The sequence below is a fragment of the Trichechus manatus genome, unplaced genomic scaffold (genome assembly GCF_000243295.1).
Source record: "Trichechus manatus latirostris isolate Lorelei unplaced genomic scaffold, TriManLat1.0 scaffold00160, whole genome shotgun sequence".
In the NCBI taxonomy this organism is placed as follows: domain Eukaryota; kingdom Metazoa; phylum Chordata; class Mammalia; order Sirenia; family Trichechidae; genus Trichechus; species Trichechus manatus.
Window position 1 is genome coordinate 1,569,688 of NW_004444096.1, and position 25,180 is coordinate 1,594,867.

Consider the following 25,180-nt stretch of genomic DNA (forward strand, 5'->3'; position numbering starts at 1 on the left):
GAAGGGCGAAAAAATGGGAAATAAAAGAAGGTGGGGAGGGCACGGTGAATTCCCCATACTGAAGAAGGAAAACATTAAAAGAGGAAAAATGCTTTTCCCAAGTAACCCATCTTTGTCAATCTCCAGTCTACTCCGACGTCTTAACTGACCGCCCTAAGCGGCGCTCCCTCCGCGGTTCGGGAATCCCAGGCACACAGCCTTCCCGAATGGGTAAAAACCCCGCAGGCCTCCACCCGCGGCACTCCGCCTTTGGAAAGCGTTCCTGCTCTCCGCGTCTGGGGCGTGACTTACGTCTAAAATGCCGACGTGCGCTCGGAGAAGCCCCTGCCCGGCGGCCGACCGGGGCAGTTGCGCAGCCCTGAAGGAGCAGGGTCAGCCTCCCTGCTTCCCTGAGGCAGCTTCCGTGAGCTACAACCAGAAAACTCCCCGGTAACCGCCCGCCCGGCGCCCACCCAGCGGGTTCTGACCACCGCGGGCGCTCAGCGCCCGGAGGGGAGGGGGCGGGCGGCCGGAGAGCTGGCCTCTGGGCGCACGCGCAGCCGCTTTCGTTCAGTCCGCGATGGCTTCCTTCGCGCCCCACCGTCCTCCTCCCGAAGGCGGCCCCTGCGTACTCCGGAGCCACTGGGGCCGGCCTCGAGCAGGCCCATGAGCAGGACTAGCGCTAAACAGGAATAGGGGTGGCCGGACGTGCGCGTGAGGAAAAGGAGCGGCAACCGGAAAGAGTTGACGGGTCGTGAGCGGCCGAGCCAGGCCGCAGAGGAAGAGGAAGGCCGGAGCGAGCCGAGGTTTGCCGAAGGCGGCGTTCTGGAGCTGCGCGGGGCGGGGAGGAAGACCGAGGTCGGGGAGAGGAGGGGTGCGGCGGAAACTGCCGATGTTTTCCGAAGGTGGCAGCATCCGAGTTGCCCGGATGTAGTTGGTGGAGCGGTAGCGGCGGCACCGGTGGCGGCGGCGGCGGGAGGAGGAGGAGAAGGACCAGGCAGCGGGGCGGGGGGGGGAGGAGGCGGCGGAGCAGGAGGAGGAGAAGGCGGAGGAGGCATTCGCTCCCCGCGGGGCCGAGCCGGACGTGTCTTCTTGCCCCCCTCCCCCCGGTTCACCGCTGCCGCCGTGTAGTTGGCGCCGTTGCCCCGGCCAGGAGTGAGCGTGGTGTCGGCGGAGGGAGATGGCCCGGGAGCGCCGGCGCCAGTAACGGGGAGGTGCTGAGACTCGCCGAGGGCGCTTGGGGCCCTGGTGCCGGTAGTCCGCCCGCCTCTCGCGGCCGCTCTCCTCCCTCCCCGACACACACTCACAGGCCGGGCATTGATGGTAATGTATGCGAGGAAACAGCAGAGACTCAGTGATGGGTAAATGGTCTTTTCCTTTCGGGCCGGGCCGCAGCGGGGGGCGGCGGCCGAGGGGGGGCTGTTCCTCCTTATCTGGTGCTGGCCGGGCCGCCATTTTTGTTGTTAACCCTGCTCCGGAGCGGCCGGGGCGGGAGGAGGAGCGGCCGCGGGCGCGGGCGCCCAGCGAGTGTGCGTGGAGGGGCGCCGAGGGCCGGCTGCGCAGGCTGCCGCGCTCGCCGCCTCCTTGGAGCGGGGGGGGTGTGTGGGGGGCGCGGGGGGCGTTTGGTAGGTCTCCCCCGGGGGGGGGGGGGGCAGGCAGGGGGCCCCGCTTTTTCTTCCTCCTCCCGCGAGGTCTCATGTCGCTGTCTCTCTTCCTGTTTTTCAGCTGTCACGACCGGAGGGGGGACTCGCAGCCTTACCAGGTACCGGCCGGGGCCGGGGTGGGAGGGTGGGAGGGGGCCGGAGGGGGAGGGGAGGGACTGCTACTCGAGCGCAGGCTTCAGAAGTCGCTGCAGGCCCTTCGGTGCAGCCAACCCGAAACTCGCAGCGCGGGGCCCCTAAAAATGGTGTTGGGTCCTGTTAGCGCTCTCCAGCAAGGCGTAGTGACTCATTTTGACAGGTGACTGGAGGAAGTTCAAGTTTTTAGGGAAAAAGAAGCATTTGCAACCAGGAAGACCTGACTCGATTGTTTGGGTGTAAAGGAATTGATGTGATAAGTGATTTCTGAAGCCTGTTTATTTATTGTGTTGAGAAAGTACAAGTTAATGTGAAGGTATTAAAATTAGATGAAAGCCCTAGAAAGAGAGCTGATTGGCTTTCAACTCTTAAGTCTTCTGTAAACTACCATCAGTCCCCATTTTAATTAATTTTGTTGTAAATAATTGCCAGAATGGTGAAAGGTAGTGCTCTTTTTTACTGTAAGTTTTGTGATCTTTGGCTGTTTGAATAGTTCATTCTAACGTGGATGGTTCTTGCCAAGTAGGTTCTTTTTTGGTATGTTGCTGCAATTGTTACATACAAAGTTTTAAAAAATTACGATGAGATTGCCCCGAGTTTTTAGGGAGAAATCTCGTGAATGGTTGACAACTATCAGATGACTCTGGAACGCATGTAAATAACTTGCTGAGTCTAATCATTTAAAGGATGAGAGAATAGATTTCTAAACTGAGAGTTCTGTTGGTGGCTAACAAGAGTTGTCAAAGCTCCAGTTCAAAACACTAGGTCCCCTGATGTGTAAACATTGTCTGTTACGTTTGGGTATGACAAAGATTAAACCTTATTGAATCTGGCCCCCTAAAATATAATGAAATATTGCAAACACCCCATATAGCATGCTTAAAATGTGCTAAAGTAAAACTAAGCCATTGTTGTGGAGAAGTTCCATTAAACTTTTTTACAAGTATTGCTCATATATCAGTTTATTTTGGCCAATGTTTTTATCCCTTTAAAATTGTTTTCCAAGGCTGCAGGAATAGGTAAGTTAGGTCTGAAACACTTCATTTGAGAAATACCCCCCCCTTCTTAATTTTTTTGTAGATTTGCATGTGTCTAAGCTTATCAGTTGTGGAGCAGAAATTTATTACAGTAGTGTTTAGATTCTAGTTTTCCTTAGTTTAAGCTTTCAAAAAAAATTTTTCAAGTATTAACTCCCAGGAAAATGTGTGTGGAACCAGTGTTTGATTTAATGGAGTGGATTCTCCCCCCCCATAATTTATATCAGGAGCTTTATGATAACAAGCATTTGGGACTTGTCTTAATGATTTAAGGGTGTAATTAATAATGGAAATTTTAATGTTGTTGCTATAAATTGCTAATGATGTTAATAAGCATAATTTATTGTTAAATTGTCTTAGGGAGTTAAGTTTAAAGTTTCAATTTTTTCTTTTTTGGGGGGTGTGATGTTTTACAGGCCCTTAAGTATTCATCGAAGAGTCACCCCAGTAGTGGTGATCACAGACATGAAAAGATGCGAGACGCCGCAGATCCTTCACCACCAAATAAAATGTTGCGGAGATCTGATAGTCCTGAAAACAAATATAGTGACAGCACAGGTCACAGTAAGGCCAAAACTGTGCATGCTCACAGAGTTAGAGAGAGGGATGGTGGTGAGTAGCTTTCCAGTTGAAACTTTCACATATATTTATCGTTTAACAGTGGCTCTGGTAGTAGTATTTCAAGTTTGGGGACATTGCCATGAGGTTATGTCATTAAGGTATTTTAATTCTATTAACTTACTATGATTCATTAACAAGTTGCTGTGGAAGTAAGATGCTGACCTGAGCATCTAAAAACTGGACTCTTGATGGGTGATAATAGAATGTATTTATGAATATAGTCTAACAAATGGTTTATTAATGATGGGAGAGATAGAAAACATTTTCCCAAGAACGTAAGTTTAAAGTTACTTTTAAAGTGAAGTTTTCAATATACTTGGCTTAGTTTATTTTGAGATCTTGTTGCCACTTGAAGTTATTTTTTAGAGAGTTCAAATCTGTATCCTAATTATGATGAATTATAAATTTTACAATTTAGTAGGTTTTTCAAAACGGTTCACTGGTTAGAAAAACCATTTGTGATTCAGAAAATTTTTTTGAGTTTTTGTTGTAAACATTTAAAGTTTTATTTTCTGTATTTTTGGGGGTTAATTTAGCTTTTATACAGCTTTCAAGTGTTGAGCTTTTTAATAAAGGTTAGGTTAGTCGTATGTTGTTACACGCTGCTAACACTGTTCAGTTATGACTTTGCCTCAAGCTCTTTTTGGTAGGAGGTAGACTGAGCAAATAAAACCAACTCTGGATAACTGTTTTCAGACTTAATTTGCCCCAAATTTACCAAAATATCAGGTTTTATGTCTAAGAAATACATTAGGGAACAAATCATTTTTCACTAAGGTCATTAAGACATCTGTATGGTCCCCTACAGTTAGATCGTAACATTGCTTAACAGATAAAATGTATAGATAGCTTTTATAAATCTCTTAAGGAAACTCAACAGTACCGTGTGGCTTTCTTTTTCCCTAGTTGGCAACTAGTCTCTCAGTACTTTGTTTTTTGTTATCCTGCATCTTCTGGTCCTCTTTTCTCATCTTCAGCGTAGAAGTCAGCCTTACTCAGTGGGATCAGATAATGAGAAAACATTGGCCACCTATGTACTACATAATTACTAGGTTGAGGAAATTAGTAATGGTCAGAGATTGCATTGGGAAGGAATAATTTGGATGATCACTGGATGGGAGAAAAATAAAATGTGTTTCTTCTCCGTTGAATGTAGCTATAGCTTTGTGCTACTTATGATGATAAGCCATATTTTTGCTAAGTAACAGTACAGGGGGTTTGATTTATTAAAAACGTTAGAAGTTCTTTGGCAAAATTACTTTAAACTATTAACATTTTCATTTTTGTGGGTAAATTTTCCATGATGCTATCTATAAACCTGTTGCCCATCGGGTTGATTCCAACTCTAGTGATCCTGTGGGACAGAGTAGAACCGCCCCGTAGAGTTTCCAGTGAGTGCCTGGTGGATTCGAACTGCGACCTTTTGGTTAGCAGCCATAGCTCTTAATCACTATGCCACCAGGGTTTCTGATGCTTTATACAGACAAGATGGTACTATTATCGAACTTCTCTATAGTGGATTACACACCAAATGGAAGCTCTTGGTAGGTGGGTACTGCTTATACTGTACAAAGCTTTATTTTTTACAGTTTCAGTGATTGTCAAAAAAAAAAAAAGGGTTGTGGCCCATGAGCTCCTTATAGATAGGATCTCAGGTTCTCTTTTAGCAACCATGATCCAGTAAATCTTACCTAGTCCCAAATCCGGGAAGAGGTCAGCTGATGCACAGAAGGAAACTTGGGGGTAAAAACTCCATACGCTTTACAGTGAACCATAGCCAATAAATTCTTTCACAGGTGAAGTAAGCCCAGGAGCATTCTGTTGCTTATTCATTTAACAAACAGTGGGCATCGACTGTGTGCCAACCACTGTGTGAGACTCCTGGAAGTGAAGATAAGATGCGATCCTGGTCTTGAGGCTAGCCTTCAAGGTGTTGACTCTGGAGAGTTCATGGTATTTTAGCTGCTTGTCCTTTCTGAACCCCTTTCCTTTTCACTTTGATTTTAATTTTCCTTCCTTGGTAGAACTCTAGGTAGTCTTGTTTTTAGGTTCCTTTTTATTTGCATCTGCTTGCTTTGTTTACTTAGCTGATGTTCCTTCAGCTTCATTTTTAAGAAACTTGTTGCTTTTCTGATCTGTTTTATAGGTTAGGCTGAACTCTGTAGTTTACTTTCTGGGACGCTTTGTATGTAAGTCTTCCTCTGGGTTCCTTTCTTTAATTAACATAAGTCCATCCCTGTCTGTATCCGCTCTAATAAGCCTGGTTGCCATATTCCTTTAAACTACGAGGGAATGAATAATAATACCATAAGAAATGGTATCTCCATTCTGGAGTTCAGAGTACATCTTTGATGTTTTCTAGTTTCTTAGAGATGTAAAATAATGATTCTTCGTTTGTTTGCATTCTAAGGGAATTACCCTTTTACTTTGAGAAAAACGGTACTGTATATAATACTTAAGATATTTAGCCATCATAGTTTGACTTTAGGTGTATGTATTTTTTTTGGCCAATGTGCTTTTTAAAGTCTGTATGTCTGACTTTACAGTATTACGAATTCCCTTAGATTTTTATCCTTAAATGAATGTGATTTTAAATATATATGCATAAATATAAATTCGAAGCCATTATCCAAAGTCACGTGTGAGTTGGATTATCTGTGCTGTCAACATGTATAATTAATGTAAGAACAGGTTGCTATATTGTTTATTGAATGACTAATTTCCAATTTTCTATTATTTTTTACATTCTTATTTTTTTTTAAATCAAATGACTATCTTTAGTAAATGTCTAATAACTTAAGTAATTATACAGTATGATTTGTAATTTGCATGTACAAAGTTAGTTAAACAAATATGGACTTTTAAGGCATGTTTGTTTTCCTCAGGATTGGGCTTTGCTGGCACCTGTCAACACAACACTTAGTGTTTTTCGAATAATTACTAATAGATTTGCTTCATTGGATTTCCTTGAAAAATAACGGTTTGGAAATCATTATAAAAGGACTTTCAAATATATTATTTGAAATAAGAAAGCAGAGATTGAGAAGGATTGTTTGTCATTCTTAAAAATCCTTAGATTGGTTAAAGTAAGACTTCTTGCAATGTAGCATGTATGGTATAAAGATGTAGAGGTTTTATTTCTCAGGACTTGTTAAAGAGAACATAGTTTATCTGTTGTAAATTAAGGGGAGTCATATGAGGGTGCAACTTATTAAAAGGTTCCTTAACTAGGTGAAATAATTTTTTTTTTAAATTTCTATGATTAGTCTGAGACATTTCCTAGTTTGTATTCTGTTTTTCTTAAGAACTATTTCAAGTAACTTTAAGAATGACAGCACAGATGAGCTTAGGGATGAAGGGTATCTTTGTAGGGATTTTGAAAAGCTGTTTCAAAAAACTTCAGGCTTCTGGGAGTTATCTCTTTTTCCTTGTCCTCTGTCTTTTACTGTAACAAAGTTGTTTTAGTATATGTTTATAATACTTGTTACAAACATCTTCTCTGGGAAGATAGTTTAACTCATTTGGTTAATTAAACACTATTCCTCTATTGGCTCCAGGTACTGTGGTTTTAGGGACTTTTCCCAGTGAACTTGCATAGCTTTTTAGTTTACATTTTAATGTCTCTATATTAGTATAAAGGAAAATTTCCGTTAGTGGTTTAGTAAGGATTTCTAAAGATTTCAAAGTTCATAGCTGCAGTCAAGTTTTTATCTTGTATTGAAATTTAGCCATATCTATGGAGAAATTTGGAAATTATTTTCTCCTATTAGATCATTTTCAGACAAAGGTTTATTATTCACACGTTGAGGGAATTGTTGAATAGGGACCATTTGAGGATCATTGACCTTAAAGTTTTTTAAAATATAATTTAGTAATGTTTAATATTTTCCACATTGGATAATAGATCGATAGTTGTATACCATGGCCTTGTGGTTACTCAGATAACCTTACATTTTGAATAAAATGAAGTGTGCTTTGCATGTGTAATGTTAGAAAGTACTGTAAAAAAGAATCAGTACTTTAAGCCTCATGTAGACCCTGAAAGATACTTGTTGCCGTCAAGTCGATTCTGACTCCTAGCAACCCTACAGGACAGAGTAGATCTGCTCCATAGGGTTTCCAAGGAGCGGCTGGTGGATTCGAGCTGCTAACCTTTTGGTTAGCAGCCAAACACTTAACCACTGTGCCACCAGGGTCCCATAGGACCAGAAGACCCCAAGAAATGTTAGTGAGACTACTATGTATTACTTACTTTTTATTTTATCTTTTAACTTTTTATTTTGAAATTATGAATTTACAGGAAGTTGCAAAGATAGTAAAGAGGTTCCGTGTATCTTTCACCCGGTTTCACCTGGTGGCTATATCTTGCCTAGTTATAGTATAATACCAAAACTGGGAAATTGACATTGGTACAAGGTACGTTTATCATTCCGTGCCAAGTTACCACATGTCAAGTGTTCTGTTTTTAAAAATAAGTTTTAACATGAAAGCTTGTCAAAACTTTCACTAGAAACAAGCCGTTTTTCTCAAGACAAGCCCTCATTCGGGGAAATTTCATATAGAACCTAAAGTTTACTAATTTTCGACTTTCAGCAGTGCAATTGACTAACGTTAAGTATTTTCCTGTCTAACGAAAATAGAAGATATAAATATTAATCTATTTCTATTGATCCTTGCTTCGTAGTATGATAGTAAACTAGGCAATAAGTTTGCATCGGATTTCCATAGGTCAATTAAAAAAAAAAGACCACAGGAAGCGTGTTTCATTTCAAGAGAAGTAGATTAAGGTTGACAGATTAGCAGCCTTAAATGTTTCAACTCTTCAGTACTGTTTCCTTAAAACAGTAAATCTAAACATTAGTGCATGTAAATTGTGACATTTGGATACTAATACTCAGTCGTTTTAATTATGGTTTATAGTCACATCATTTTAACATTTTTAAAGAGGTTATGCATTGCTTATGATTTAATGGTATTTCTGTTTCACAAGCATAATTATTTTGGATTGGCTCACCTTGATCTTTTAAAGCAGTCTTGATTGAACTGTTCTCTAGTTGGGCAAGATGCGTTTAATGCCGTTGGTGTAACTTACCTATGGTTTTTGGTCTATAGTTCACAGAAGAGATATTCTAAGTTGTCTCCCTGTTAAGGATGCGTTTGTTACCATATTCTTTGCGCAGAATGGTTTTGGTGTTGTGTATCTTTGTGTTACGATGCTGGAAAGAGTAAAGATAGTAATGAGCTGGGGCATATGGGATCCTGTGCTCTATACTGAAGATACTAATCGTCAATTTAGTCATTATAAAACCAGTTATATGAAACTTGAAAATATATCTTATGAACAGTCTCTGATTTGTATGCTGCTTTATAAATTTTTAAAGCCTTTTTACATTGTTTTTCAATCTGATTCCATACTAACCCTTTGAAATAGGTGGGTAAATATTACTCTTATTTTACTGGTGAAATTAAAATCCAACTAAGGTAATTAGTCTACAATTAAATAATAATTGGAACTGGAAAGCAAGTCTCTTTACATAGAACCTTATCTGTATCTTCGAAGTGCACTCCAAATATAAACAAACCCATTGCCATCAAGTCGATTCCGAATCATAGTGATCCTATAGGACAGCATAGAACTGCCCCCATAGGGTTTCCATGGAGTGCCTGGTGGATTCGAACTACCGACCTGTTAGTTAGCACCCAGATGCTTAACCACCATGCCACTAGGGTTCCCCTCCACGTATAACTACTACTTGATACTTAGACTGCCGCCATCGTTGGAATCGACTCGATAGCAGCTGGTTACTGGTACCACCTTGTCTTACCTGGATTCTGCAAGAGCTGCCAGCTGCCAGATGATCTAGTTAAAATGCAAGTCAGGGCACATCACCTTCCTGCTCACAGCCCTCAAGTGACTTCTTGTTATCAATACCTGTGAAAGACTCTATGTAGTACGGTCTCTGGGTGTTTCTTCAGCCTCTTTCCCTACTCCTTGTTTGTACAGCTCCATCCACACTGGCTCTGCAGGAGGAAGTTTGTTCCTGTCCCAGAGGTTCTGCACTTGTGTTTCTTCTCCTGGGATGTTCTTTCTGTGTGTTGTTGTGGTGGTACAGTCTGATTGCAGTAACGTCTCCGCTTAAATGCCATCCTCCCACTGAGGCGGTTGCCTGACTTTCTGACCACCCTGAAACAGCCATTCTCATCATTGTCTGTCCCTTAAGCACTGCCTTTTTCCTACCTTGTACTTAACGCGACCTGAGGTTATTGTTTACTTGTTGTCGTTCTGGTATAGTATGACGTGTTCTAAAAATCTCCATGCCATGCAAAATCGCACGATTGAAAAACCACAGTACTTACAGGAAAAATGGAATTGGGACAGCACTCAAAAAATTTGTTGGTGACTGATTAAAAACAGATAGAAACCTAATAAAATCCATAGTTTTAGATAGATAAAATGGTTAATAAATTCATAAATTCTACAATAAATATGGCACTTTATCTTGACAAAGACCTGAAGTTTGCACGTGGAAGTAGGCGTCTCTTGGAAGGGTTGCATCTTCTGAGCTGTTGTGAAATGATGGAAGGTGGATTGTCTGAAATCAGAATTGTAGCACCAAATGTGGACGGATGTGACCCATAACTCATTTGATGAACTGAGGTAGCTGGCACATGTTTGAAGTACGTGCATCTGCATTTTCTGTATTCCCATGCAGCTTATTTCACCTGGGTGCACCTAGTATTTCTCCCAGGTGAAATTGCATAAGAAAGTGGGAAATTTTATTCTGCTCAGGTTGTTTTCTGATATATCAATAGTGTTGGAACAAACTCATGTTTTGAAAACAGGTGTTATGGTAGAGCTGACTAGGTTTTTTTTTTTTTTTTTTTTGATTGCACTACAGGTGAAGGCTTATAGAACAAATAGTTTCTCATGAAACAGTAGAACACATATTGTTTTATGACATTGGTTAACAACCCCACAGCATGTCAGCCCTCTAACTTCTCAACCTTTTTTTTTGGTGAAAATACACATAGCCAAAGATAACACCATTTCAAAAATTTCTACATGCACAGTTCAGTGACATTGACTACGCTCTTCCAATTGTGCTGTCATTCTCACTTAAGATGAAGGCTTACAGAACAAAATAGTTTCTCATTTAACAGTTACTACAAATATTGCCCTATGATGATGGCTAACAATCTCACAACACATCAACAGTATCTTTACTCAACCTTGGGTTCCCTATCACCAGCTTCCTTGTCCCCTTCTGCCTTCTGGCCCTTGTCACTGGACTGCTGTACCTCGTTAGTCTCATTTGGTTTTACGGGGCTGTCCACTCCCAGGCTGAACGGTGAACCTCGGAGATAACTTCACCACTGAGCTAAAAGGGTGCCTGGGGGCCATACTCTTCGGGGTTTCTCCAGTCTCCTTTAGGCCAGTAAAAAAGCTGATGAGTTTTTATTTGCTTATCTGCTATGGAATATAAGCTCCACCAGAACTGGAAGTGAGTTTGTTTTGTTAACCTTTTTATCCCTGTTACCTAGAAAGTGCCTGCACCTTGTAGCATTTATAAATGGGCAGATAAAGGAACAGTGGGATTGTCATTATGATTTAAGGGAAATGAAATTTTTCTTTGTTGATACAAGTTCATTACAGAAATACTAGAAAGTACAGAGAAAGGGGGAGAGATGAAAATGCCTCAAATCCTGTCACTTACAGATTGTCACTTGTTTTAATAGGATACAGTCTTACGCCATAAAATATTAGTTCTATGATAGCGTTTTGAAAATTTTTATAAAAAATGGTTCCATTTGGTATCATACATACTTTTTTATTCCTTGCTTGTATTTTGTATTTGCTTAGTGGAATCAACAGATAGTTGGTGTTGATAATACCAATCTGATAGGACTGACTGGGAGTACTTTTCAGTTAGCACTCAGAGAATACTAATTACATACCTTTTCTCTTACCACTTAACTAATAAATGAAGTCTTCTCTCAGATTTGTATTCTTAAGTCCAGGCCATGGTACTTACTAGCTAGGTAGGTGACTTCAGGCAAGTTACTTAATCTCTGAGATTTTGTGTCTGCTTCCTTAGGATTGTTGTGGGGTTACATGATATGTATGTGAAAACACTACTAATGCACTTATCTCAGTGCCTGGACTACAAGAGAGTAAAGTATTAGATTTACTCCTTATTTCTTTGAATAAAATTTAGTTTTAGATGAGCATCCCTAGGTCTCAAGCTAAAGCTGCTTTCTTCCTTAGGGTTAGGAACGATAATAATGGCTATTTTAATTGCCAAGTAATTGTTGAATAAAGAGGGCTGCAGGGCAATTCTAACTTGGCATCTGCTCATACATAGGTCTTTGCATGTCAGAGATTTTTGGGATAGATGTAGAGAGTTTAAAATTAAAAAAAAAAAAATCCACAGGTTTAAGATAGTGGTTTCCAAATTTGGCTTGGGAATCTCTTGGGAAACTTTTAAAGTTATAGGTTCCCTGATTCTGTTACCCTGAATCAGAGCAATAGGGGATGGAGCCTAGAAAATGGGATTTTTAAATAAAAACTGGTTTAATGAAGTGTTCATAAACTGCAGGTCTAGGGAGAGTATACACAAGAGGAGGGGAAGGGACTCAACTGGACAGTAAGGAACGTGCATTGTACGTTAGAAATCTACAGGTTAGAGTGGTTATTTGCCAGCTGACGTGTTAGGCGTTTTCTTGAGTTTTAAATAATTTTCTTCTCTGTGTCACCTTCTTCCAGGATGCACATGCAGTAGTATGATATTTATGCAGTTACACATTAAATACCTCTTAAATAGTTAACTTGGTATCCTCGGGCAAGGATATCTAATGCCTGACAGTAGAGACGTTCTGACGGTAGAGACGTTTCTAACCCGTGTTAGCAGCTGGACAGGCTTATGGGATATATTTCGGTAGGATCTGGAGCCACCGTTCTTCCTTTAGATAAACTGTCTTAGGCACTCCGTATCGCCTCTCAGTGCCCTCAACTTGTTTGGAGACAGTTCAGCGATAAATGTCATTTAGGTCTTTTTATCTCTGTTTGAAAAACAGCCAGTATACTGAAGCTAACTTCAGGTGTTCACAAACACTCGTCTTAAAATTGACCATTAGGAGCATTTGCATTTTAAAAGAAGCTTAGGATGTGTGATTGATAAAATCTTTGATTACTTTTGAATTATACTACAGAAGGAGCATCCCATGCGGTTGCCATCCTCAGAAAGGTTCTAACCTCTTTGTTCTGTGCTCATAGAACTAGTCAAAAAGTAATACTAATCAAATACGTTATTTTGGAATATCTTGGCTAGGGTGAGAAGAGAATCACGATAAATTACTTCTATATTTAATAATTGATTTGTAAAGAATAATTTTGAGATTTTTACAAGTTAATAGAAATGTATACCTGTTGATGGTGGAAAGATTATTGTAACGGGGAAAAGCTAGTGAAGTTGAAACATGTATGGAAGACTGTGAGAAGTTGGTTCTCTCCTGTCTTTTCTGTGCCTTAGGTCTGTTTCTGTTCCTGCTGACTAGTAGCTCCTTGTTAGTGTTTGTAAGCGTTTGTGCTGAATATGAATTTAATATGGTACGCGCAGATGATCTGCGTCTCGACTTTACCGAGACATTTAAATTGTAAAAAATAGTAAGGGTTAAATCACAGAATCATACTTTTCTAAAACTAGAATATCCTTAGTTTTATGTTTCTTTGTAATTATATTTCTTTTTTTATGTAACTGTTAAATGCCAGTGTTGATTATTTTGGAAAGGTGGAAGAAAGTACTTGGACCCTCAGAGTCTTCAATTTGATTTGGGTGAATTTCGCTTATTTACTTGTTACTATCTTGGCAAGGAGTGAGTCCCTGATGACTGTCTTGCAGTTTGGGATGTTCTGAATCCTTCGGAAGAAAATGGAGCGCTCATCTCAGTGTTGACGTGATAAACCTTATTTTAAGCGTTGTTGTTAGGTGCTGTCACATGGATTTTCGACTCCTAGCGACCCCGTGTGATGGTGAAACTGCCCCACAGGGTTTTCCAGACAGATCTTCGCAGCCAGCTCTGTCTTCCTGTGGAGCCGCTGGGTGACTTCCAACTGCCAGCCTTCTCTGTTAGCAGCTGAGCACTTAACTGGCGCACCACCGGTGCTCCTTTGTTTTCAGTGTAGATACAAGGAATCGTAAAACTTATTTTGCTGTTAACTTAGTAGATTAGCTGATTTTCATTGTAAATTAGCACATGCAAAGACTTAAAAGTATAGTCCGTCTAGAGCAGGAGTGCTGCTGGGCGCTTCTGCTCCTGTTAATTGCCACCACGTCATTTCTGACTCCTGGCGACCCCGTGTGTACAGAGTGAAACTGTACTCCATAGGCTGTGACCTTTGGGAAGCAGGTGTGTTCCAGCCGCCAACCTTTTGGCTAGTAGTCGAACGCTTAGCCGTTTGCACCACCCAGGTATTCGCTATTACTCCTAGCTGTTTAATTTTATTTTCTTCAATTTTTTCCCAACATGTTTGCTATCAGCATCATGTTAAAACAGGGAGATGATACACTGTGTATTCATTTTTCTGTGTATCTGTCCTTGTACGTGGGTAGATTATGTTTAGGCCTTGAGAATTCTCATTTTCTATGCTACTATTGGACACATTTGTGAACCTTTCATTATATAAAACCATGTTATTGGCACTGCCTGTTGTATTCTAGATTTGAGGTGATTAGGATTTGGATTAAGATGGTGGAAGTAGAAAATGAAATTGCAGTTGGTATGAACGTTTTTTGGGGAAAACATTGCCTCTGGTGTCAAAATAGAGATGCTCTAATGTACTAGTAGAACCCCAAAGAATTGCGAGCTGCAGGAAGGCAGCACTTGAATAGTTAGCTTTTGAGCCTGTTTTATTTTTCATTGGGTGACCTCTTTATCACTGTTACAATCTTATTTTGAATATTTCTATATGGGGACTGTATCAAAACCTTACTAATGTGGAAAATCCTGATTTCTGTTTTGATAGTGTAGAATGGGTTAAGATAGAAACATTTTTCATTTTATATTTTTAAAAAGAAAGGTTTACTAATATTTTGTAAGTAAGATTGGTGAGAAAGTATCCAAAGAAAACAACTTCTGCAATGAAGAAAGCATGTTCAAGGCAGCCGTTATATACAGGTGTTATATGTAGTTTTTGTTAATTGCATACTATTTTTCTTAAAATTAGAAAGGCAACATTTACAAAAAGTAGAATGTGTATTTCTGCTTCAGCTCCTCACTGTAGATTTATATTGGATTAAACCATAACAAAATTGCTGTTTTTGTAGGTTAAAAAAAATGTTAACCTTAGCCATTTCATGTGGTTCAATCTGAGTTATTAGAGATTTATGGCGTATTCTGCTTTCAGTCCCGTTCTCGGGAGTTGCTGTGAGTCGGGCATGACTCAGTGGCAGCTAACAACAATGCCACTCCTTGCAGGGGGTCTCCTTGTTCTTCAGAAACTTTCAGGATGTACTTAAGTATTTTCCTACCTGGATAATTCTTTTTTTTTTTAACTTATATTTATTGCCTCAGCTGGGCATCCCAATAATTTTGCTTGTGTTGATAATGAGCATCCTTGTTCCTGACTTTTATGGGGTATACTTCTAGGATGAACCACTGAGGATGCTTCCTTTAGTTTTCTGGTGTTTTGGCGAATTAAAGCAACTTCTTTTTTTTCCCTAGTTTGCCAGGAATATCAGGAGTGGATATTGAACCTCGTGCCCTTCCTGCAGGTATTAAGAGGGGTGACGACGTGGTTTGTTTCTTCTTTTCACTTTATTATAATGGGTTTCTTTTCTTGTTTCTGAGCACATAACTTGATTGGTATTTACTTACTCTACTGTAGATGAAGGTTTACAGAGCAGACTATCTTCTCATTAGACAATTAGTACACACATTGTTTTGTGACGTTGGTTGCCAACCCCGCAACACGTCAGCACTCTCTCTCCCTTCTCAACCTTGGGTTCCCAATCACCAGCTTTCCTGTCCCCTCCTGCCTTCTAGTCCTTGTCCCTGGACTGCTGTGCCCCTTTAGTCTTGTCTTGTTTTGTTTTATGGGCCTGTCTAATCTTTGGCTGAAGGGTGAACCTCAGGAGTGACTTCATTACCGAGGTAGAAGGATGTCCAGGGGCCATACTTTACGTGTTTCTTTCTCTAGTTTCTGGCAGACCAGTAAGTCTGGTGTTATTTTTATTTTTTTATTTTTTGACTTAGCATTTTGTTCTACATTTTCCTCCAGCTCTGTCGGGGACCTTCTGTTGTCATCCCTGTCAGAGCAGTTGGTTCTGGTAGCTGGGCACCATCCAGTTGTGCTGGACTCAGTCTGGTAGAGGCTGTGGTAGTTGTGGTCCATTAGTCCTTTGGACTAATCTTTTCCTCTGCATCTTTGGTTTTCCTCTTTCTCCCTTACTCCATATGGGATGACACCAGTGGAGTGTTTCAGGTGACTGCTCGCAAGCTTGTAAGACCCCAGACACTACTCACCAAAGTAGAATGTAGAACATTGATTTTATAAACTATGTTTTGCCAGTTGAGCTAGATGTTACCCGAGACCATGGTCCCCACAGCCCTCAGCCCAGTCATTTGGTTCCTCAGGGAGTTTGGATGTGTCTGTGGAGCTTCCATGACCTTGCCTTGGTCAGGTTATGCTGGCTTCCCCAGGATTGGGTACTGTCTTATATAATGGTTTTCTTAATGTTAACATTCTTAATGTTGAAAAATCTTTTCTTGGATAGAACTTTGGATCCTTTCCTGCTTTTCCCTGTGGTTATACTTCCCCCAACTCCCTCAGCTCCGTCTGTATCTAATTTATTGGTGTAAAGTTTTATACTTTGATCTGTTAGTAGTTACATTCTCTTGTACTAATGTGCTCTCCCCCTTTGTAAAAATTAGACTTAGCAAAGACTCGTAGCTTGTATTGATACTGCGCAAAGGAGCTGGAAAGAAACAACTGTTTGTTTCATTTCAGTTTTTATTGGACTCTTCTTTGGCCCTAGTTTTTTTGTTAAATGCTTAGTTTATTTTCAATCTTTGTTGTTGTAGTGAAGACATTTAAATGTGTAAATTTTCTAAACCTTGGTGTTTTGTTCCTATCGCATGAGTTTTTGATGTAGAATTATAGAGTGATGTCATTTTTATTGAAGCCTAATTGGATTTTAGTTTTGATTTTTGTCTTTTTTAGGCCAGGTGTATTTAGAAGGATGGTTAAGAATTTATAAATGAATTATTTTTGTAAATTGCTATTGTTATTATTTGTCTTCTGTTTGTTAAATTCTCAACTATTGGCCTTTTGGAATTGAGAGCTCCTTATCCCTGAATACTTGGTTAGTTATTGTAAATATTTTCTGGATGTTTGAAAGTAACGTGTTCTCTTCAGTACAAAGATCTGTAAGTAGGTCAAGAGTTTTAATTATGTAATGTATGATAATAATTAGTATTAGAATTACAGTATAGTTTTTTTGTGTTTTTAATTGATCTGTTGTTTACTGACAGATGGGGTGTTTCCCATTATGATTGCTGATTTTCTCAGGGTTTTGTTTTTTTTGGTTTGTGTTTTTTTTTTTTTTTTTAACTTTAGTCTTCAGTCTTTGTTTTCATAAAGGTTCATTGTTTTTGTGGGTGGTAATTGGGGACTTTGCATACAGGGAAATGTCTTCATTTTCTCTTCGTAATTAAAGAATGCGCTTTTGGCTAGATTCAGAAATGATTTTCCTTTGAATATTTTTTTGGTTTTGAAGATAAAACGTTTAGCATAGCAGATGAAAAGTCTGATATCCAGCTAGTTTTTGTTTATTGGTAGCTGTCCACTGGAACGTATGTCTCCTGCTTTCCTCCTCTCTCCCTCCGCCAGCACGGGAGCCTTTAAGATTCCTCCCCCCGCCACCACCACCCCCCTTTAGCCTTAGATCTAAAACTTCACCCTAAGCTCAGGTCTTTTTCATTCCTATTTAAGGCTATGTTCATTTCATCCACCTATTGAAAATTTTATTCTGAACTTTTTTTTTAATAACTTTTGTAATTTTATGAATCTGAATCACTAGAATCACTCTGAAAATTTAAATTATATTTTAGTTTTTCATATCAAATCTGTTTCCTCATAAGCTCTTCTGTTTGAGTTTGGTGCATCTCTTCCATGTTACTGGATTCCTCAGATGTTTGCTGTTTCATGCTTGTCTGCTTGTATTTGGGAATGAGGGTTTCGGCTAGCCACTGTTGGTCCCGACTTCTTGTGTGGTTGGAGATGGTCATCATCTGCACTGTCCAGTAAGGTAGCCTAGCCACGTGTGCCTGTTAAATATTTGAAACGTGCCTCATGCACCTAAAAACTCAAATTTTAACGTTATTTCCTTTTAATTTAAATTTTACCTATTACTAATTAGGCTTCTTCTCGTTTCAGTACTGAGATTTCTGTTTTTCAGTCGTTAATGATCTGGTTACCAAGTCCGCTGAAAACCTTTTGGTTCTTATCGTACTTGGCTTATGTCCTTTGAAATGATGTGTCCTTTCTTACTGATATAGTGTTTTCATTTTTCACGATGTTGGTTTTCCTTCCTGTGCGGCTGTTTCAATGTCGTTCCTAAGCTCTGGTCTCATTTACCTGCCATTGAAAAGTTAGTGTATTCCCTGAGGTGTTCTGTCCTTGCTGCTTCTCATTTTGCAGACTCTTTCTGGGTATAACCGTTGTCTCAGTCATCTAGTGCTGCTCTAAAACCATCTAGTGGATGGTTTTAACAGAGAGAAATTTATTGTCTTCACAGTCCAGTAGGCTACAAGTCCAAACTCAGGAAATCAGCTCCAGGAAAAGGCTCTCTCTCTCTCTGTCGGCTCTGGAGAAAGGTCTTTGTGATGCCTCAGTCTTTCCTTGGTCTGGGAGCATCTCAGCGCAGGAACCTCAGGTCCAAAGGACGCGCTCTGCTCCCAGCACTGCTTTCTTGGTAGTGTGAGGTTTCCATGTGTCTGTGCTCACTTCTCTCTTTTATATCTCAAAAGAGATTGCATTAAGACACTAATCTTGTCAACCTTATCAGTATAACCTCATCACAGTGATAGAATTTACAACACATAAGGAGATCGCATATAGTTTCATCATAGTGATTGAGTTTACAACACATAAGAAAATCACATCAGATAACACAATCATACGATACTGGGAATCATGACCCAGCCAAGCTGACAGATATTTTTGGGGGACACAACTCAATCCATGACAGCCATTGATACCTGAGGCTTCCAATATCACCTCTTTGATTTCCAGACCCACATGTCTTTTTGTTTTATGAGACAGCTACCACCTTTATGTTCTAGAGATACTACTCTAAATCTTTTCCGGAGTATTCCCTGTTCCTTTAATGCTTGGAATCATCCTTGAGTCCTTTTCTTTTCTCCTGTGTTCAGGGGGGTGGACTTATGGACCTCATTGCCTTTGTCCTAACTACTGCACCGTCCTCTTAACAGGTCTGCTGTATCATTCCTTACCCATTGCTGTCTGGGTAAAAATTTTAGACTACACATTTAAATGTATTCCCTTAAAGCTTGAATTTTATAGGTCTTTATTATGTAGAATTGCCAACTCTGTGATCTAATCCAGATATATGGGTTTTCCATCCCGTTTGCTCATGTTATCAGGGAAATCTTCCCCATCTAGTGTACGTAGAGGACACTGAAATGAAAACGCTATTCTGTTCATGCCAGAAAGCTGGCATCTTAGACTAAATTTTCGGCTTGTAAATAGAGCTTGAAAATTTGAAGAGTTTAAAATCTTCTGAGTCAGCATTGCCAAGAGTCCAAACGTAGCTTTTCTCAACCAGCCTCTCCTCTTGCCGTACTCTAATCATGTAAAACCACTTAGCCAGGCCTGTTATGTGCCATAGAGTCGATTCTGACTCATAGTGACCCTACAGGACAGAGTAGAATTGCCCCATAGGGTTTCCAAGGGTGTAATTTTTACAGAAGCATACTGCCACATCTTTCTCCTTTGGAGCAGCTGGTGGGTTTGAATTGCCGACTCTTCAGTTAGCAGCTGAGTGCTTAACCACTGCACCACCAGGACTCCTTAGCCAGGCCTAGAACACCTTTTTCCCCATTGTATGTATTTTCACAGCCTAAACTCTCCTCTCCACTCCTATCCCACTTTTTTTTTTTTTTAATTATTGGCAGATCTCTTAATCTTCAAAATTCCAGATCTAATTGTCTGAAGCCTTCCTTGAGTCTGTCTATATTAGAGCTCTCTTCTGGTGAATTGTAATTATTTATGTATGTGGTTTGCCTTTTCCCTGTGAACACCTCGCAGGCTAGGACTGTTTTTATTTCAGGGCCTGACATATACATGTAGGTGCTCAGTAAAATGTTCATGTCTTAGATGCTGTTTGATACACTGAGTGCATGACAGAAACAGGTGAGTGGAAGTGTCTTTCAGAGAATTAATTGGTTTCAGTTAAAAGTTATTTTTGCAATAGCATTTAAGATAAAATCATAACAATGTACTGTTCTAGAATTCCTATGGTAATTAAAGTTGCTTTTGTTCTATTTAGGAAGGAAGCCAATAGTTTGACTTTTGGGAAAATGTATAAACTGTTAGCTTATGAACTTGAAAAAAATTGTGTATATAATTGATATGTTAATTCCAAACCAGTACTAACCAATCCCTTAAGTAGGTTTGCTTGTTAGACTAGTATCAGTTGCATTATTAAAATCCTATAAAATGCTGTATGTATTTTGAATAATAAAATGACATTTAAAATTCTCCAGTTCATATTTTACTAATTTTGGCTGTTCTTTCCTAAATGATTGTTTCACAAAACCTCTTAAATTTGTGTCCCACTAGCTGAGGATATTTTATGCTTTTACTTTCTGTAGTTTATTAGGTGGAATGATAGGATTTTATGTATGTTTGTCTTTTCCAAATACAACACTGTATGTGACTTGAAAAGCTTTCTCAAGCCACTTAGAAATCCTCATATGTGGTGCTCCGTTTCCTTCCCCCTTGAGAATCACTGCTCTAATTATTCTGAGCTAGTGATTCATTGTGTTGTGATTTCATTCCTAAAGTGACTGTAATATTAACTCAAGATCATTTTGTATTAGGAAAGCAAAAGAATGTGACTCTTACATGGGCATACTCTAGCTATTGAGCTTGTGCATTTTGACGGTAAAACTGACTTTTAAAAAGTAAGCCCATTTAGAATGTGATTCCTTGAAAGAGCGTAAGCTGTTTTAGTCCAGTGATTGCTCAGTTGTGAAGTCTTCACAGAGTGCTCTTGGGGATTGCATTCACATCTTGCCGAAAAGCTGAGAGCCACAGGAGCAGATCAGTCTCATTGTCTTTTTAGTCTAATCTTATTTCTGACCTTAAATAATGTTAGCTAGCTTTCTATTTTATTTACCAATATTTTCCCTGTTTTGTTTTGTGCAGTGTTATTTCAGAAGGCTCTCATTGGATGACCTTTGAGTATTTTTTGTCAACTATCTCTTTTTTTTTTTTTTTTTTTTAATTTTTTAAATAAGACCTTTGGGTTTTTAATGTGCATGTCAAAGCATTATGTTAAGGAACCTACTACCAAATAAAGTTTAAAACTTGAGAAAGAAAATGTTAACTCACAGAGCCAGAACTCTGAGCCCTGATTTGATTCTCATGTCTTTAAGAAAGTTCCATTTTGAAACTGTCCCACCTTTTAGGACGGTATGCTGCTAGAGATAGATCCTTGTCAATTTAATGATAATTCAGGTGAGAAAATGTAAAGTGAACAGTACGTTAAACTTTAAGTCTTGAGATCTGGATATTGTAGTTCTAGTTATTAGCCTTTTGACCATGGGGAAATCATATAAACTTTTGGCTGATGCTGCCTTTTTTTCCCCCTGCTAGAGAACAAGGTTGAATTTGATAATCCCCAAGGTCCTTTCCAACTCAATAGCTTGTGATATGTACAGGGGAACAGCTTGATTTTTGTGTTTTAATAGTTTATGCTTTCAGATATCTGCTGTACCCTGCCCAATCCAAAGTAACTACATCTTTCTCCCTACCACAGGTGGAGTTTAGTATTAATGGCTTCTTAAGTTTATGTGGGGACATTGGGAATATTTCCCACCAATGTTCATTTAGTATTTTCATCATCATATAGAAACGGATATAACAGCAAAATAGTTGTCTCTGGATTTATTGAGTTTACTTTGAGAAATAAGGCTGAAAGATTTCAAGACTGTTACAAGCAGAAGTCCCTTGCAGTTTTTACCGTATGTAATCTGGGTACTGAGGAGCCTTGGGAGCACAGTGGTTAAGCACTTGGCTGCTAACTGAAAGGTCGGTGGGTGAAACCCATCAGTTGCTTCATGCGAGAAAGACGTGGCAGTCTGCTTGCATAAAGATTTACAGCCTTGGAAACCCCATGGGGCAGTTCTCCTCTGCCCTGTAGGGTCACTATGAGTCCTAATCAACTCAACAGCAAGAAGTTTAATGTATGTACTGTAAAAATCAGTTTTGTTTATAGAGAAAGTGGTTTAGTGTATAACGTCAGTACAGCTTCCAGTTTATTAAGTTTTAAGTTGCCCATCAAATACAGTATCCATATTCTGCTTTCTGTCAGGAAATACTCATTTTGGATCTTGAAATACTGGGTATTAATCAATTTTAGACTTACCCATCAGCAAGTACCAATTTCTGTTTATGGTGGGTTTACTTTTTGGAAAATGGAAGAAATACTAATTTTATATTCCAGAAATTGTTGTGTATCCTTTGTATTTTAAATGTACAGCCGTTTCCTGGTTTTCACTTAATTGTTAAGATACTTACGGTATTGTAAAACAAAGGCATGATGCAATTTTATAGCGTCATTTAAAATTGAGGATTCGTTCTTTTTTTTTGTTATAAGTATATAAAACAAAACATAAGTAGGATCGTACAATACTTGTCATTTTGTTACTGACTTATTTCACCCAGCATAATGTTTTCAGGGTTCATCCGTGTTGTAGTGTATATCAGGACTATTTCTCTTTATGGCAGAGTAATGTTCCATTGTATGTACCACATTTTGTTTATTCATACATCTGTTGATGGTCATTCCGGTTGTTTCTGTCTTGGGTATTGCGAATAGCGCTGCAGCAAATATTGGTGTACATTATGTTTCTGCTTTCAGTCTTTTGAGTATAGAGCAAGAAATGGAATTGCTGGATCATATGGTAATTCTACAATTAACTTTTTGAGGAACTTCCAAATTGTTTCCACAGCAGCAGAATTTTTTTTAGGATCATAGCCATCTTAGGTAAGGGTAAAGTGATATCGCATTGTGGTTTTGATTTGCATGTCCTTAATGACTCTCCACACTGCGCATCTTTTCACGTGCTTGTTGGCCACTTGTATTTCTTTTCAGGTGCGGTGTCTATTTTAAGTCTTCCGCTTACGTTTTAATAGCTTTGTTTGTCCTGTTGTTGTTAAGTTATAGGAGTTCCTTATATATTCTAGATGTTAAAACCTTATCAGATATATACTTCCCAAGACATTTTTCCCAATTGGTAGGTTGTCTCTTCATTTTGTTGATAAAGTCCTTTGATGAACAGAAGTTTTTAGTTTTGATGAAATCCCGTTTACATATTTTTTCTTTTGTTGCTTGTGCTTTCAGTGTCGTATCTAAGAGTCCATTGCTAAATACTGTGTCCTGCAGCATCACCCCAGGTTTTCTTTTAAGAGTTTTATGGTTTTCGTTCTTACATTTAGGTCCGTGATCCATTTGGAGTCAATTTTTGTATATGATGTGAGGAGTGGGTCCAGCTTCGTATCTTTGCACATGGAAGTACAGTTGTCCCAGCACCATTTATTAAAGAGACTCTTCTTTCCCCATTGAATGGACTTAATACCCACCTTTGTCAAAAAGAAATTGACCAAAGATATATAGGTTTGTTTCTGGACTCTCGATTCTATTACATTGGTCAGTTAAAAAAAAAAAAAACAAAAAACCATTGCTGTCGAGTTGATTCCCACTCATAGGGACCCTATAGGACAGAATACAACTTATCCTGTAGGGTTTCTAAGGAGCGGCTGGTGGATTTGAACTGCCGACCCTTTGGTTAGCAGCCGAACTCAGTATGTCCATCATTACACCAGAACTAGTTTGTTTTGATTACTGGAGCTTTATAGTATGTTTTGAGATTGGGAAATGTGAATCTTCTTTGTTCATTTTCAAGATTGCTTTATCTGTTTGGGGCCCTTTGCAGTTCTGCATAACTTTGAGGATTAGCTTTTCAGTTTCTCTAAAGAAGGCTGTTGGAATTTGGATAGAGAGTACATTGATGCTGTAGGTTGCTTTGGGTAATGACAACATCTCAACACTGTTAAGTCTTGTAATCCATCAACATAGAATGTTTTTCCATTTATTTTGGTCTTCTTTAATTTCAGTAGTGATTTATAGTTTCCAGTGTACAAGTCTTTTCACTTCTTTGGTTTAAATTACTCCTAGGTATTTTATTCTTTTGGTTGCTATTACAGCTGGAATTCCCTCCTTGATTTTCTTACTAGAATGTCCATTGCTGTTGTATAGAAACCTTGCTGGTAAGTGTGTTGTTGGCCTTTTACCCTGCCGCTTCGTTGAAGTCGTGTATTAGCTGTAGTGGTTTTCTCATGGGTCCTAGGGAGTTCTCTCTGTACAGGGTCATGTCACCTGCGGACAGGGATAGTTTTACTTCTTCCTTCCTCATTTGGATACCGTTTCTTTTTCTAGCCTAGTTACAACACAGCGTTGAGTAGCAGTGAGGGCAGCACCCCCGCTGTCTTGTTCCTGATCTCAGTCTTTCTCCACTGAGTATGATGTTGGCTGTGGGTGTTTAATAAATGCACTTCATCAGATGGAGAAATGTCCCTTCCACTTCTCGCTTGTTGAATGTTTTTATCATGAAAGGATGTTGTATTTTGTCAGATGTCTTTTCTGCATTCATTGAGATGATCATGTAGTTCTTTTCCTTTGTTCTGTTAATGTGGTGTGTTATACTGATTGATTTTCTAATGGTGAAGCACCCTTGCTTGCTGAGATTAATACCTCCTGGTTGTGGTGTATAATCCTTTTAATATACTTTTGAATTTGGTTGCTTTCCTTGAGAATTTTGGTATCGGTAATCTTAAGGGGTATTGGTCTGTAGTTTTCTTTTTTTGAGATGTTTTTGTCTGGCTTTGGTATCAAAGCATTGTTAACCTCATAGAATTAGTTAGGAAGTGTTTCCTCTTCTATTTTTTTGGAAGAGTTTAAAAAGGATCAGGGTCACTTCTGTAAACGTTCAGTAGAATTCCTCAGTGAGGCCGTCTGGTCCACGGGAGGTTCTGTGGACCTCCGTAGAGGTTCTGTCTTGTCACATGGGGTTGCTCTGAGTTGAAAATCGACTCGATGACCCCCAACAACCACAGCAGAATATTACTGATTCAGTCTCTTCGCTTGATGTGGGTTTGTTGAGATCTTCTATTTCTTCTTGATTCAGTGTAGTAGGTGCATTTGTTTCTAGGAAGTTGGTCATTTCATCTAGGTTATCTAATTTGTTGGTGTACAGTAAGGAGCCCTGGTGGTGCAGAAGGTTAAGCGCTTGGCTGTTAACTGAGAGATTGGCTGTTTGACCCCATGCAGCTTCTCCATGGTAGAAAGACCTGGTGATCTGCTCCTGAAGGGTTACGGCCTAACGGGGCAGTTCAGCTCTTTGACCTGGTGATCTGCTCCTGAAGGGTTACAGCCTAACGGG

At 39.6% G+C, this 25,180-nt stretch overlaps 1 protein-coding gene across 5 annotated transcripts in view; it reads left to right on the top strand.

The window, feature by feature from the left end:
* Positions 1–553: 553 nt before the first annotated feature.
* The window catches only part of WAC (WW domain containing adaptor with coiled-coil), a 105,845-nt gene continuing 81,218 nt past the window's right edge, over positions 554–25,180 (top strand). For 2 of the 5 annotated variants that reach the window (XM_004386248.3, XM_023740591.1), the window contains exons 1-3: positions 1,018–1,340; positions 1,705–1,741; positions 3,229–3,424. In XM_004386248.3, the coding sequence (XP_004386305.1) occupies positions 1,300–1,340; positions 1,705–1,741; positions 3,229–3,424 (274 nt within the window). In that variant the 5' untranslated portion in view covers positions 1,018–1,299. Of the gene's footprint in view, positions 786–1,016; positions 1,341–1,704; positions 1,742–3,208; positions 3,425–25,180 lie in introns of those variants that run through there. The other 3 variants (XM_012558365.2, XM_004386249.2, XM_023740592.1) reach the window with 3 other exon arrangements.